Source organism: Phyllostomus hastatus, unplaced genomic scaffold, assembly GCF_019186645.2.
Source record: "Phyllostomus hastatus isolate PE091 unplaced genomic scaffold, TTU_PhHast_1.1 phas_contig_34, whole genome shotgun sequence".
NCBI lineage: Eukaryota > Metazoa > Chordata > Mammalia > Chiroptera > Phyllostomidae > Phyllostomus > Phyllostomus hastatus.
In genome coordinates, this window is record NW_025333857.1 from 23,353,150 (window position 1) to 23,368,305 (window position 15,156).

General features: G+C 39.6%; 1 protein-coding gene and 1 pseudogene across 2 annotated transcripts in view; one reads left to right on the forward strand and one right to left on the reverse strand.

Moving 5' to 3' along the window:
- Positions 1 to 15,156, reverse strand: part of KDM4C (lysine demethylase 4C) — a 381,686-nt gene that overhangs the window by 295,975 nt on the left and 70,555 nt on the right. For both annotated transcript variants that reach the window (XM_045840410.1, XM_045840409.1), the window contains exon 5: positions 2,387 to 2,580. In XM_045840410.1, coding sequence (XP_045696366.1) covers positions 2,387 to 2,580 — 194 coding nt within the window. The remainder of the gene's footprint in view (positions 1 to 2,386; positions 2,581 to 15,156) is intronic.
- Positions 8,834 to 14,003, forward strand: LOC123819810 (annotated as a pseudogene).

Below are 15,156 nucleotides of genomic sequence, written 5' to 3' on the forward strand. Positions count from 1 at the left end.
TATAGGTGAGGAAGCTGGAGTCCCCAGAAGCATAGTTATTTGCCCAAAGTCAAACGTTAGCAGCAAAATAAGGACTAGAGCCCTGAATGGTGGTCCCTCATGTCTAAGTTCTGACACAAACAGTCCCTGCCTCCCAATATTTACATGAATTTGTATTGTTTTTACCAACTTTCAAAGCTCACTTCAAATATACTATGATGATTACTAAAATGAATTTTAATGATGATAGAGTTTACCTCAAAAGTATTTATGCTGATCTAATATAATCTTTCATAAATCTACTGGGAAATTTCCTTAGAGTCATTTGTATCACTAGTTTCCTAAAGTAGTTACCTTAGAAAATGGAATGTCGATTAGCTGTCATACTTACTGCTGTGTTTTACTCCTTTATCATTATAAATGATGGTGACGGTTAAAGATAATAGTGTTATATAAATTTACCCTTAATGCATATAATGGAGACTATATGATTAGTAACCAATAGAGTAATTAAATACTGAAAAATATACATGCTGGGAAAAGGAATATTTTGGAAACTGGCATCATTATTCTCACAAACGGTGGTGTTCCTTCCCAAAGACACAAGATTTAAAAAAAAAAAAAAAGGCCTAATTCCTGACCAGAATATGTTCTCCTAAGCAATTGTTAAGAGACAACATAATCCTGTTTCCAGTACAAGAGGAAAAAATCATCTCTCTTCATAGGAAAGCAGAGACCTCATCTAAACTCCTCTATTCCTAAAAACTCAAATTAATCAATATTGAACAAACTCTAGAAAAGTTGTTGCTAATTTTTCAGACATCTTAAGGGAAATATAGTATATAGTTGACTATATACTAAGATTTCACCAACATGTTGAATTTATCCATGTCCTTTAATTTTATCCACACTGAAAGTAGGTGTCAAAAGAGCATGGAGATAACTATGCAGCTGACAAACTGCCCAGGAGCCTATATGCTACTTTATAATACTTCTCATAGTCTCTGATAGCTAAGTCCCAAAAGTACTAATTCCAACAGATGTTTAGAGTGGTGAAGAAATACGACAAACAGAAGTCGATGGGGCCTCGAGGATGTACTCACAACTGCCCCTCAGTAAATACCTGTATAATGAAAACTCCCAGCATACTTTTCGTCACAAAGCCTCTCTAGGTCATAGACCATGCATTTAAAATCTTTAAATTTGATTTATTCCATTAAGAAAGCAGAATGCTAAGAATTTATCAAATTAAATGTGCTTACCTTTAAAATAAGTTAAACATCTTCCCAATAAGTTTTTTTTAGATGAAAACTCCACAGCAAACTGAAAAGTGCCTGGATTACTCTTATATGTCCTAAGAACTCTGCACTTGCACCTAAAATTTTCCTTCCAATTAGATGTCGTTTTCAATCATTAGGAAGTTTTGCTATAATTGAATTCTTTTGGATAAAGTTTACAATTTCTCACTTCACCAAATGATAAAATCTCAATGGCAAGATGAGCCTAGAACTTACATACTATATCTCAGCTCCTCATTAGCAGCACTTGAAAAAGAGGCATTCTCTTTAAACTGGAGCCAAGAAAGCTGCTGGGCTGACACAAGCAGCTGAGGGGCAATCTAAACATTCATCAGAGACATCATATTTCCTGGGTTGTCCAGTTGATATGCTTCTGCCTGTATGTTATCCTCCATATATATGTATTATAGAAAACAGACCAGTGTTATAGGAAGTAAACTCGCCTAAGACTAAAACCCATGAAAACAAGTTTAAAACATAAACCTGGCTAAACACAAAGGACACCAAGGTGACTGACAGACTAATAATTACAAACGTGTAGTGAATGTACTATATGATGCATTTTAGAAAGCAGTAAGTCTTAAAACCATCACTCAGAAAGATGAGGACAGGGACTCACAAATAGATGAAACTGCAAGTTAAAATCACATAGCAGCATTAATTTGCCATTTGACCCATGCCTATCATCCTCTCCCTCTAGCCAACACATACTATAAGGAACCTGTCATTTATTTAGAGGAGGCTGGACCAGAAAATCATTAAGATAATTTGATACTTTATATCTAGAAAGTCAACTTTCTCACATGCCTTCTAAGAAATGCTCAGATAAGTAAAGATGCCTAACTAATTCTTCAAGACTAAAATATCAATCAATCCATCACCCACATACGGGTCTATAGGCAACTTAGATAGACAAGTTACCACTAGCTTTATGATTTTGAACAGAACCCTACACATAGTGGAAGACAATTCATTATTAGTCAAAAATTTTCTTATAGCTCTTACAAATCTGATTCGACCAAAGGAAAAATGTCCTCTTCAATAGGGTTATACTGCCTTGCCTAAACTTCAACACTCCAAAGCAAATGAATATTAAACATGTAACTTGCCAAGACTTGGGCTCTCCAAAGTGGAGATAATTAATGCTGTAGAGGTCCATATCCTCGGTGTGCCATGCGAAAGTGGTTTTCCACATGCCAAAATAGAGATAGGGGGTATTTACACCCTCAATAGAAATACCGCACTCTTCCTCAACCACATCCAAGACTGTATTTAGGCGAGCTATGTTCCATTCATCCACACCCTGGAACCAGGAAAGAGAGAAAAAAAATCAAATATTAACACACTAATAAAGATAACATTTAATATTCAAACCAAAAGCTGCCAAAATTACTACACTGTGTATTTTAATTCACTTAGAAATAAAAAATAAAGCAATTATTATTCAAGAAACACGCAAAGAGGTCTGTCCTGAAAAATTCCAGCCACTGTTAATATAATGAAAATGGTTTGTGAGACATCAATGTAATCTGGCAGCCAACCGTGGACTGGAATGAGCATGAGTGAACAATGACAACTTCACTGTATTAGTCGATGGGGGCAGTAGACACAGTTAAATGAGCATGTGTACTGTGTGGTTCTCACATTCCAAATGACTGAGCAAGTAGACCAACAAATCTGCATCAAATTTTGCATGAAGCTTGACCATTCCTCAGGGGGAACTATTTGGATGATTCATAAGGCCACAGCTATGTGCAACTGATGGCTGGCAGCTTCACCACGACAATGCACCTGCTCATACATCATGTTTCATACAGGGCTTTTTGGCCAAACAGCAAATCACCCAGGTGACTCAGCTCCTCTACAGCCCAGATTTGGTGCCCTGCAACTTCTGGCTTTTCCCAAAACTAAAACCACCTTTAAAAGGGAAGGCATTTAAGACTGTTGATGAGATTCAGGAAAATATGGGGCAGCTGATGGTGACTGGGAGAACTGTGTGAGATCCCAAGGTGCCTACTTGGAAGGGGACTGAGGTGTCATTTTCCTATGTACAATGTTTCTTATATCTTGAATCTTCTTCAATAAATGTATTTATTTTTTATATTACATGGCTGGATACCTTCTGGACAGGCCTCACATATGTATGTATATCCAAAGTTATTATGAACATAATAAGGTTCTATATAAATATTGGTATAAAATTATACCAAATGACTTCCTGATTGCCAACATAAATGCAAATTAAGTCCCTACTTGCTGTTAGCAAAAGAATAACTTCTCGAAAGTATATGATCTGGATTTGCTTTCCATCTTTGGCATACCTTTCAGTTTTGAGGGGTTTTTGTTTTTCAGTTTATTTATACATTAGTTTAGAAGTCATATTCAAAATCAGATATCATTTCAAAATGGCACTAGCAAAATATATCTTCTTTTACCCCTCTCTCATCGTCACCCATTTCAGTTTCAGCATGTGATACGTCATTGTGCTTTTACTATTTCTTCAACTAAAGGTTAAACTCTATGTTGATGAGAAATTTTAAATATATAATAACTGTTAAAAATCCTTATCCAAACTTTGGTAGAATTGTTGGAATAATGTAGTTCTCTAAAAATAACCCAATATGCCTGGTGATGATAGAAAAGGTTAGAGTTGCTGGTATAAGAGTTAAGGTGATAAGAAAAGATTCTCTTTTAATTAAAACTTAATAATCAATTATTAATTTACTATAATTCACAACTGTTTAAAATGTATACAAGCAATGTATTTTCCCATATGCCTTTCTCATAATCAAATATAACTATTAGAGACTGTGACATTCCCATACAAAGATAAGGAAACTGCAGTGCCTTTAAAATCATTCCAACCTGCTCAAAGTGCTGTTAAAGAGGGGTGTTAAATTAATGTATGTGCACCAATAAGGCCCTCTACAATTACTATGCCAATGGCCTCACAGACAACCACATCTAATGTTTCCCTTACACACTAAAAACTTACAAGGTTGCTGTTTTCATTTTGGTCTAGAGGTAATTCTCTAATTAGTGTAGTGATCTTACTTCCTCAAGCTTTTTGGTTACAAAATTGTTGATAAAGCCGTTCATGAAGCTCTGCCTCAGTTAACATACTTGAAAGTGCCATTGGAAATCATTTAATCCCCAAATTCTCCCAAATTGCCATTCTATCTTAAACCCCACAGTGGGAAATTTGTTATTTGGAAATTGGTCAAAGTAAGTATCCTTTAGAAAAAGTCCCAGGTTCCAACCTATGAAACTTTATAAAAGTTCAGATTGTGTAAAATATTTTATCTCACTCTATTTATAGTGATGCAATCTCTTACCCATGGTCCAATCAGACCTCGATTCAATCATTCTAATAGTAAAGTCCTATTTAAAAGCCGTTACTGAGGCAATGAATCTGAAGTAATAAATGAGAGCCATATTATAGTAACCATTTTTTTTTAGATTTTATATATTTTTAGAGAGGGAAGGGAGGGGGGGAGAGAGGGGGAGAGAGAGAGAGAGAGAGAGAGAGAGAGAGAGAGATATCAATGTGCAGTTGCTGGGGGTTATGGCCTGCAACCCAGGAATGTACCCTGGCTGGGAATCGAACCTGGGACACTTTGGTTCCCAGCCCGCGCTCAATCCACTTAGCTACACCAGCCAGGGCTTTATAGTAACCATTTTTAAATTGAATGAAAACTTACAAATGTAGGAACAAAGTATTCCTCTGAAACTCTTACATTTAGAGAAGTCTTAACTATATTACTGACTGACATTATTTTTCAAAAAACAAAACCCTGAAGCTGATTCCTTTGACATCCTTAGATCTGTGGGTCTAAGGGGATGAGGATAGAGAAGTAAAGGTACTGGCAGAAGACCCAGATTACAACCCCAGCTCTGCTACTGACCAGGGTGAAAATCACTGCAATTTTCTGAGCTTCCAGTCATTCTTCATAAAAAACATGAGGGCTAGTACCCTCCCAAAGATTCCTGGAAGCCTGAGCATGCTCAAGAACACAAAATATTTAGAAAATAAAACATTCTTCCTTAGAACGGAAGGAATATCTCCACTATTCTCTAGTAAATCTCACTGGAGAGCCTCCCCCAATATAACAATCAAACATGCTTTGAGTTAATAAAGGCCTATGACATTTACTACTGAAGTTCTCCCCACTAATAGGCAAATACCATGTTTTTGCAAGACCAAGTTATGGGTAAGACCAAGATTGACATGATGCTGAAACTTTAATTTATTTTGATAAAATAAGGAATCAGGACATTTACTCAAAACTCCGGTCAAGATAGAGGCATAGGTAAACACAGCTTGCCTCCTTGCACGACCACTGCCTATTCACACAATCATCACAAAAATTACAACTAAACTACATAACAACTATCACCCAGAACACTCAGAAAATCAAGCTGTATAGAAGTCCAACAACCAAGAAATCAAAGAAGTTACATTCACTCAGATGGGTAGGAGGGGTGGAGACATGGAAACATGGAGACACAGAACACGCAGTCCCACCCCGAGGTGTGGTGGATAAAAATCAGAAGGGATACCTCAGGAGCAAGGTATCCCAGCCCCATACCATGCCCCCTAACCCAAGATTCCAGTGCCAGGAAGATAAATCACAATAACTTCCGACTGTAAAAACCGGTGGGAATTGGGGTGGCGGAAGAAACTGCAGGATTCTCAGGCATCTCCTCTTAAAGGTACTGCAACAGACTTAGGACTTACACAGTCACACAACTTCTTGGCTCCAGTATGGGGACAGCAGTCTGAAGGGTACCAGTGTCAAACAGGGAAAAACTGAAGTGTCTAACATCAGGGCAAGTGCCAGGGGACAGCTTTCTCACAGACAAAACTCCAGAGGCCAGGCAGCAGTCATTGTCCCTTTTCTGAGCCCTCCCCTACACAGAGCCTCTGAAACTCCATCACACTGGTTCATGAGTGTTGCCCCACCTAGGCAATTACCTAAGGCTCTGCTCCATCCAACTTACAGGTGGGCTTTTCTACAATAAGCCATGCTGCTAAGACAGGGAGTCAAAGCAGCTCTACCTAATACACAGAAACAAACACAAGGAGACTGCCAAATTGAGGAGAAAAAGAAATAGGGCCCAAATGAAAGAGCAGATCAAAACTCCAGAAAAAGAACTAAACCAAATGGGGATAAGCAATCTGTCAGATGCAGAGATCAAAACACTGGTTATTATTAGGATGCTCAAGGAACTCATTGGATACTTCAACAACATAAAAAGGACCCAGGCAGAAATAAAGTTTACACTAAGTGAAACAAAGAAAAATTTACAGGATGGGATAGTGGATCTGATAGTGGAGTGGATGAAGCCAAGAATCAAATCAGTGATTTGGAACACAAGGAAGAAAAAAATCATTCCATCAGAATAGCAAAAAGAAAGAAGAATCAAGGGAAAAAAAGGATAGGGTAAGGAGCCTCTGGGGCAACTCCAAACATACCAGAATTTGAATCACAGGGATGCCAGAAGGAGAAGATGAACAGCAATGCATTGAAAAAATAAGAAAGAAAATTTCCCTGACTTGGTGAAGGAAATAAACATACAAGTTCAGGAAGCTCAGAGAGTCCCAAACAAGATGGATGCAAAGAGGCCCACTCCAAGACACATCATAATTAAATGTCAAATGTTAAAGATAAAGAAAGAATCTTAAAAGCAGCAAGAGAAAAGTAGATAGTTACCTATAAAGGAGTTCCCATAAGACTGTCAGTTTATTTCTCAAAAGAAACTTTGCAGGCTAAAGGGATTGACAAGTAGTATTCAGTGATGAAAAAGCAAGGACCTACAACCTAGATTACTCTATCCAGCAAAGCTATCATTTAGAATGGAAGTGCAGATAATGTCCTTCACAGACAAGGTGAAGCTAAAGAAATCATCATCACCAAGGCCTTATTATGTGAAATGTTAAAGGGACTTCTTTTTTAAAAAAGATCAAAACGATGAACATTAAAATGGCAATAAATTCACAACTATCAACAATTGAACTAAAAAACAAACTGAGCAAACAAACAGAACAGAAACAGAATCATAGACATGGAGATCTTCTGGATGGTTACCAGTTGGGAGGGGGAAGAAGGAGAATGGGGTTAAAGATGCAGGGACTAAGAAGTACAAATTGGTAGGTACAGAATAGGCAGGAGTATGTTAAGAATAGTATTGAGGTTCGGGCAGGGCAGGGGAGAGCAATGGGGGAAAATGGGTACAACTGTAATTGAACATCAATTATAAAAAAAAAAAAGAACAGTATAGGAAATGGAGTAGCCAAAGAAGTTGTATGCATGACCCATGGGCGTGAAATAAGGGGGGAACTGCCTCACAGACTGGGGTATACTGGGTGGAGGGAGGCATAGGGGGAAAATTGGGACAACTGTAATAGCATAATCAATAAAATATATTTAAAATAATAAAGAAATCATATAGTTTCAAATAAAGAGATGATTAAAATATTAAGAATAACTGGTATAAAGAGGCTGAAGACAGATCTTACTGTTTCAAAACTTCTTCTCTAATTTCTGTTCTCTACTACTGACTAAACTGCCTCCAAAGACAGGTACTACTTAAGTACTCAAGAGCACCAGGTCTCCTTCACAAATTCAGACAAAAAGCATACCTAGCCTGTCACTTAGATGGAATGTTACACTATACTCTACCTCATTACAATAAATGCACATATATAACACACCTATTCAAAACAATCCTGTAAAATAGGTGACATTATACTCAAATGAAAAAATGGGAAAACTTAATATTCCTCACTACTCGCAAGTGGCAAAGTAAACCTAAATCTATCTGACTCCTGGGTCTTCACTTATAAACACTATGCTTCCAGTTCTGATCATTTTAAAATACAACCTATCATCCTCCTCTCTCTGCAACAATTGTCAACAAGTAACCAAAGGGCTAAAATTTAGGACAGGCAAATACATAAATCTGCCACATTCTCCCCACCCAGGGGTACAATCATTCTATACAAACACTGGCAAAGCTTATAATAAAGGCTGCTTCACTTGGAGATTGGTGATAGAACTGATTTAGTGTAAAAGTCTCCAGAAAGACCTCAGCTACAAACAAGCCCCACAATGACAAGTCAAAATCTGCCAAACACTTCAAAGCTTAAAGAAATCAAATCTCAGCTGGAAGTCCACACAGCAGCCCAAGTTCAGAGACAAATGCCTCTTCCCAGATTCCTGCCTTTCAAATAAAGCTCTTCCACACAATGTTCAGCAGGTGCCTGAGTGGTATTTGTCACTCACTTGACCTCCACCAGGCAGACATTTCCTCCTGGACCCTCCACTCCCTTCACCCCACTTATCCAGTCAGCATTTTAGGCCTGTACTGCTTTGTCTGTCTCTTTACCCAGTGTCTGTCTGGTTTTCTGAAATAATTTGTCATTAGATCATGATTTGTGCACATATGTATAATTATCAAGGATCTTTTAGAACTTGTCAACCTTCATTAGCATCACCAGAGTCAGCAGCTGTTTAAGGGAGTGAAAGCCCCAAACTGGCGTCAGAGCATGAACGATGCACCCATTACCCTACACAGAGATCATACCAACTTTGAGGTCACAGCCCTTAAACTCAGGGGCATATATTCAGACCAATGAGAACCCTCTTCTCAGCACGGTGAGCATCCAGCACCTACTCTATAATGACTGCACTCTGTCACTGAAAGACTGAAGGATGACATAACAGCAACATGCCATACTACAAACTTTACCAATAATGGGCCATTCCCACCTGACATTGAGAAATAATGCAGTATTATTGCAAATTAATTTTTCCTAAACTATTTCCAATTGCACATAAGCTCCACTAGAGACTGTGGTTAAAAAACTTTGACCTCGGCCCTGGCTGGCATAGCTCAGTGGATTGAGCAAGGGCTGCGAACCAAAGTGTTTCAGGTTCGATTCCCAGTCAGGGCACATACCTGGGTTGCAGGCCATGGCCCCCAGCAACCACACATTGATATGTCTCTCTCTCTCTCTCTCTCTCTCTCTCTCTCTCTCTCTCTCTCTCTCTCTCTCTCTCTCCTTCCCTCCCTTCCCTCTCTAAAAAATAAATAAATAAAATCTTTAAAAAATTTAAAAAAAAAAACAAAAAAAAACTTTGACCTTGCCCTGACTGGTGTGGTTCGGTGGGTTAGGAGTCGTCCGACAAAGCAAAACGTTGCCAGTTTGATCCCCAATCAGGACACATGCCTGGGTTTCTGGCAGGGTCCCCAGTTCAGGGCATGCAAGGGACAACCTTGGGACAACAAGGGACAATCAATGTTTCTCTCACACATCAGTGTTTCTCCCCCTCTCTTTCTCCCTCCTTTTCCTTTCTCTTAAAACAAATAAATAAAATCTTTTATAAAATAACAAAAACTTTGCCCTTTTTTCCTCCTCTTAGAGAGTCACAGTGCTGACAGGTACTCCAAAAGGTTCTGAGAGGCCCTACTGGAAGCAAGCCTGTTTAACCATGCTTAACTCCACACTTCCCAAATATTATTTGACAATGAAACTGTGTTTATATAATACATTAACATCCTTTCAAATAGTACTGTGTGGGAAAACACATTAGGAAAAGCACTATAGTACACTGTTCCCTCTGTGCCTCAGCCCAAATGTATCTTATGAGTAAAACAGAAAAAAATTACAACCACAGCAGAGAGGGCATTTAAGAACCCATATTACAACTGGAATATGGTGACATCTATTGTTGTCATGATACACATATGTAATTTGATTATGTCACCTAAAAATATACAAAGATGGTATGAATTAAAAGCAATCAAAACACCAAAATCTATTTCTAAATGAAGACAGACTAAAAGATTAAAAGTAGGACGAGAAGAAGGGAGACCTAAGCAAACTTTTAAGCCTACCAAATGAACTGACAACCAGAGACTGGACTTTATTTCCTATTTTTAATTTATTTTTAGAGAGGGGAAGGGAGGGAGAAAGAGAGGGAGAGAAACATCAATGTGTGGTTGCCTGTTAAGTGCCCCCTCCTGGATACCTGGCTTGCAGCCCACACATATTCCCTGACTGGGAATCAAACCAGTGACCCTTTGGTGTGCAGTCTGGCACCCAATCCAATGAGCCACACCAACCAGGGCTGGGCTTTTTTTTTTAAGAACATAAAAATGAGGGCATATCCATTAAAGACCACAAAAAATGTTCTGAGATAAAGACAAATTAATACACTTACAAAAATCATGGTTAACACACATACTCTTCTTTACTCTGAAAAGATCAAAATGAAGTTAATTTTTTTTCTCAAGGAATAACACAATCTCAGAAAAGTAACATGCTGAATGGGAGTCGAAAGTTCTCCAACCAAATACTGGCTCTGCCACTGTGGGAGTCAAAGAATGATCATTTCATTCATGGCAGAGCAGTGACCAGAGTTCAAGTCCACAAACAAGGCCATGACAAGAATGTAGCCACCTTGAAACATCCATAGAAAACGTCTAGTCCCTCACTGGACCTATATACTTTAAAAAATATACCTTTGTCAGCAGAAGTGGGGACCCAAAGCTTCCTAACAGTACATAAATCCAAACTGGCATACCTAACGATCCCATATTTGTATGTAGGTAAACCGGGAGGAACAACTAGGGAGTAAAACAGACTGCACAACCCAGGGTTCTAGCATGGGGAAATAAAGACTATAAAAACCTGTGGGGGTCGCAGTGACAGGAAAAACTCCCAGCTTCACAGGAGAGTTCCTGGGAAAGACCCATAGTGTCCTAGAACATACACAAACCCACCCACCCTGGAGTCAGCAACAGAAGGAACCAACTTGCTTTGGGATAATGGAAGAAGTAATTGAAAACCTGCCGAGAGCTGAGCAAGCAACACTGTTCCCTCTCAGACCCCTCCCCCACATACAGTGCTGCAATGCACCAAGGTGGGTTGCCCCATCCTGGAGAATACCTAAGGCTCCACTGCATACTATGCAACAGGTGTGCCCAGACCAAAAAATACGGCCCAAATGAACGAACAGATCTAGGCTCCAGAAAAAATACAACTAAGCAATGAACAGATAGCCAACCTATCAGATGCGAGGTTCAAAGCACTGATAATCAGGATGCTCACAGAAATGGTTGAGTACAGTCACAAAATAGAGGAAAAAGTGAAGGCTGTGACAAGTGAAATAAAGAGGAATATACAGGGAACCTACAAAGAAGGGAAGGAAACCAGGACTCAAATCAACGATTTGGAACAGAAGGAAGAAACAAGAATTCAAAAAACTGAGGAGAGGCTTAGGAACCTCCTGGACAACTTTAAATGTTCCATTATCCAAATCATAGGGGAGCCAAAAGGAGAAGAACAGCAGCAAGAAATTGAGAACTTAGTTCAACAAATAATGAAGGAGAACTTCCCCAATCTGGCAAAGGAAACAGACTTCCAGGAAGTCCAGGAAGTTCAGAGTGTCCCAGAGAAGTTGGACCCAATGAAGCACACACCAAGGCACATCATAATTACATTACCCAATATAAAAGATAAGGGGAGAATCTTAAAAGCAGCTACCTACAAAGGAGTTCCCATAAGACTAGCAGCTGATTTCTCAAAAGATACCTTGCAGGCAAGAAGGGGCTAGAAAGAAGTATTCAAAGTCATGAAAGGCAAGGACCTACATCCAAGATTACTCTATCCAGCAAAGCTATCATTTAGAATGAAAGTGCAGATAAAGTGCTTCCCAGATAAGGTCCAGTTAAAGGAGTTCATCATCACCAAGCCTTTATTATATGAAACATTAAAGGGACTTTATCTAAGAAAAAGATGATGATCAAAAATAGGACCAGTAAAATGACAATAAACTCACAACTATCAACAACTGAACGTAAAAAGAAAAAACAAGAATAAACTAATCAAACAACTAGAATAGGAACAGAATCACAGAAATGGAGATCACATGGGAGTGCTATCAGTGGCGGGGGTGGGGGGACAATGGGGGAAAAGGTGCAGGGAATGAATAAGAAGCATGAATGGTAGGTTCAAAATAGGCAGGGGGAGATTAAGAAAAGTTTGGGAAATGGAGAAGCCAAAAAACTTATATGTACAACCCATGGACATAAACTAAGGGGGAGGGATGCTGGAGGGTGGGATGGTGCAGGGCAGAGGGGAATAAAGGAGAGGGAAAAAAATGGGACAACTATAATAGCATAATCAATGAAATATATTTTAAAAAAAGAGAGGCAGGGGAAACCATGTGGGATGGTCTACTATCCTAACAGAAACAGCCATTACTTAGCTCCTGTCTGTTGCTGTCACTGGGAATACTGCCAGATCTTCTGATCTTATAAGAGAAGCTCAAAATACAAATTTTATGTGACATTAACAAACTTTTAAAACTATTGGATCAAACAAAATACATCTGTGGAACATTTGGAAAAAGGTTTAGATATTAAAAAGTTTACACCTATCGCAATAATTTAAAAGGGGATGACATAAGAAGAACCAAAGCAATGCATGCAAAAATACCCTTTAAAAAAATTTTTTTTAACTTTTTTTAAAATTTTACTTATTTATTTTTAGAGAGGGAAGGGAGGGAGATAGAGAGAGAGAGAAACATCAATGTGCGGTTGCTGGGGATCATGGCCTGCAACCCATGTATGTACCCTGACTGGGAATCGAACCTGCGACACTTTAGTTCGCAGCCCACGTTCAAACCGCTGAGCTACGCCAGCCAGGGCTTAAAATTTTTAAAGTAACATTTTCTTTATATCTGATATCTACTCAAAAAGCTGGATCTAAGTCTTAAAACTCTGTAGGTATTCAGTAATTAGTTATTTTATTAGTACAGGGATCTCAAAAGCACTGGGATAATCCCAGTGATGAGAAAACAAATGCAAAACACCCTTACTTTATAGATAGAAATGACATGCTCAGTAACTTACCAGCCCTCCTTGTTTACAAATGAGAACAAAGAAGTCAGTCTCCTCAGTGGCAAATGTGTTGTCAGTCTAGAAAATCACAATTCTTTGCAATCAATCCCTTCATAAATACTAGCTTGGGTCCCATTTTTATAACAGAGCATTATAAAATAGTATTTCTCATTAACACATTACTGTGCAGTGTTTTTTGGTTATTTTTGCTTAAACTAATCAAGTAATACTAATTTTTGGCCATCTTGTGGGAGTGAAATCAATGCCTGCCTTAGAGCAGCAGAAGCACCAGGGATGCTGAGAGGGTTTCTCTAGACAGTGTTTTTCCCTCCAGTCTACAGCATAGAGAATATCTTTGCAAACCTCTTCAAGGGCCTTTTTTTTACATAAAAGAAATGCGCATCCTTATCATGGGCCTGGACACTGCAGGGAAGACCACTACAGGGTACAAACTGAAGCTGGGTAAGATCGTGTCCACCATCCACACACCACAGGTTTCTAGGTGGAGACCATGGGGGATGTGAGCAACCAGGACAAGACCTGGCCTCTGTGGCTCCATTACTTCCAGAATACACAAGGTCTCATATTTAACAGCAATGACCAAGAGCACATGAATGAGGCCCAAGAGGAGCTCAAGGGGATGCTGACCTGCTCATGTTCAAAAACAAGTAGGACCTCCCTAACATCATGAACAAACTGTGCCTGCACTCTTTGTGCCATAGGAACTGGTGAATTCAGGCCACCTGTGCCACCAGTAGAGACGGGCTCTGTGAGGGACTAGACTGGTTGTCCATTCAGCTCAGAAACCAGCAATGAGCCACACTCCTCTCTCCACCCTTACTCCCTTCACCCTCACTTTCTTCTCATGTGGCAGACAGCCCCTATGGTGTGAGTGCCAGAAGCTGTCTCCATGGTCAGTCCCAGTATGCTTTACCATGGTGTAGTGTGCAATCACAGCCAGCAACTGGGTTGTTGGTTGTTTTTTTTCTTTTTAATGTAAATAGTTCTTGTTTGATCTGATACTCCTATACAATATCACTCAGCTTTATTTTTATTGTAAAAAGAGAATCAACCCATTGTTTAGTACTGAGAAGTGATTTTAGGCAACCAGGGCCTCTGGTGTCACTGTCAGATCAGCCCAATGTTCCTCCTCTGGGCTTTAGATCTATGTTGAGACCCATTTTGGTGGTTGGTTTTAAACCCAAACTCAGTGCATTTTTAAAAATAGTTACAAACAACCCTGACAGGTGTGGCTCAGTTGGTTGGTCGTCATCCCACAAAGCAAAAGGTGGCTGGTTCGATTCCTGGTCAGAGCACATGCCTGGGTTCGTCCCTGGTCAGGACACATATGAGAGGCAACCAATCAATGTTTCTCCCCTCTTTCTCCCTCCCTTCCCTCCTATCTAGAAATAAACAAATAAAATCTTAAAATAATTATAAATACAAGAGAAGGGAGAAATGTGCCTACTGTAGGTTCTGCAGTAAGGCTGGAATCCAGGACACCCATGGTCTGTCTCCTGTCTGGAACATGCAGTGGGCAAAACCAGCCACAATATGTTCTGTATGGTCACTTATGGTCCATGATTGAGTGACTCACTGGGTTATCTGCATTCCATAGCACTTATGCTTGCACCTGTGCTTATACCACTACCCCAGAAGATAGGCTACATGCTGAGGCCACCACTTACAGACCCCTTGGAGGGTCCCTAGCCTTCCCTTGGGTCAGTATAGTTGCTTCAGTGGGACCAGTCTGGCCAGAGCAGAAGCTACCTATGGTCACCACACACTCCAGTTTACCTGGGTCTCACTAATAGGAGCATGGGAAGGTGGCCAGTCATCTTAGAGCACATATCCTCAGAGCCTCTGTCCACATGTGCTTTCACTCCCTCACCCTGCAAGGGTCAGATCTGACATCAAAAACAACCACCTCTAACCCTGGCTGATGTGGCTCAGTGGATTCAGTGCCAGC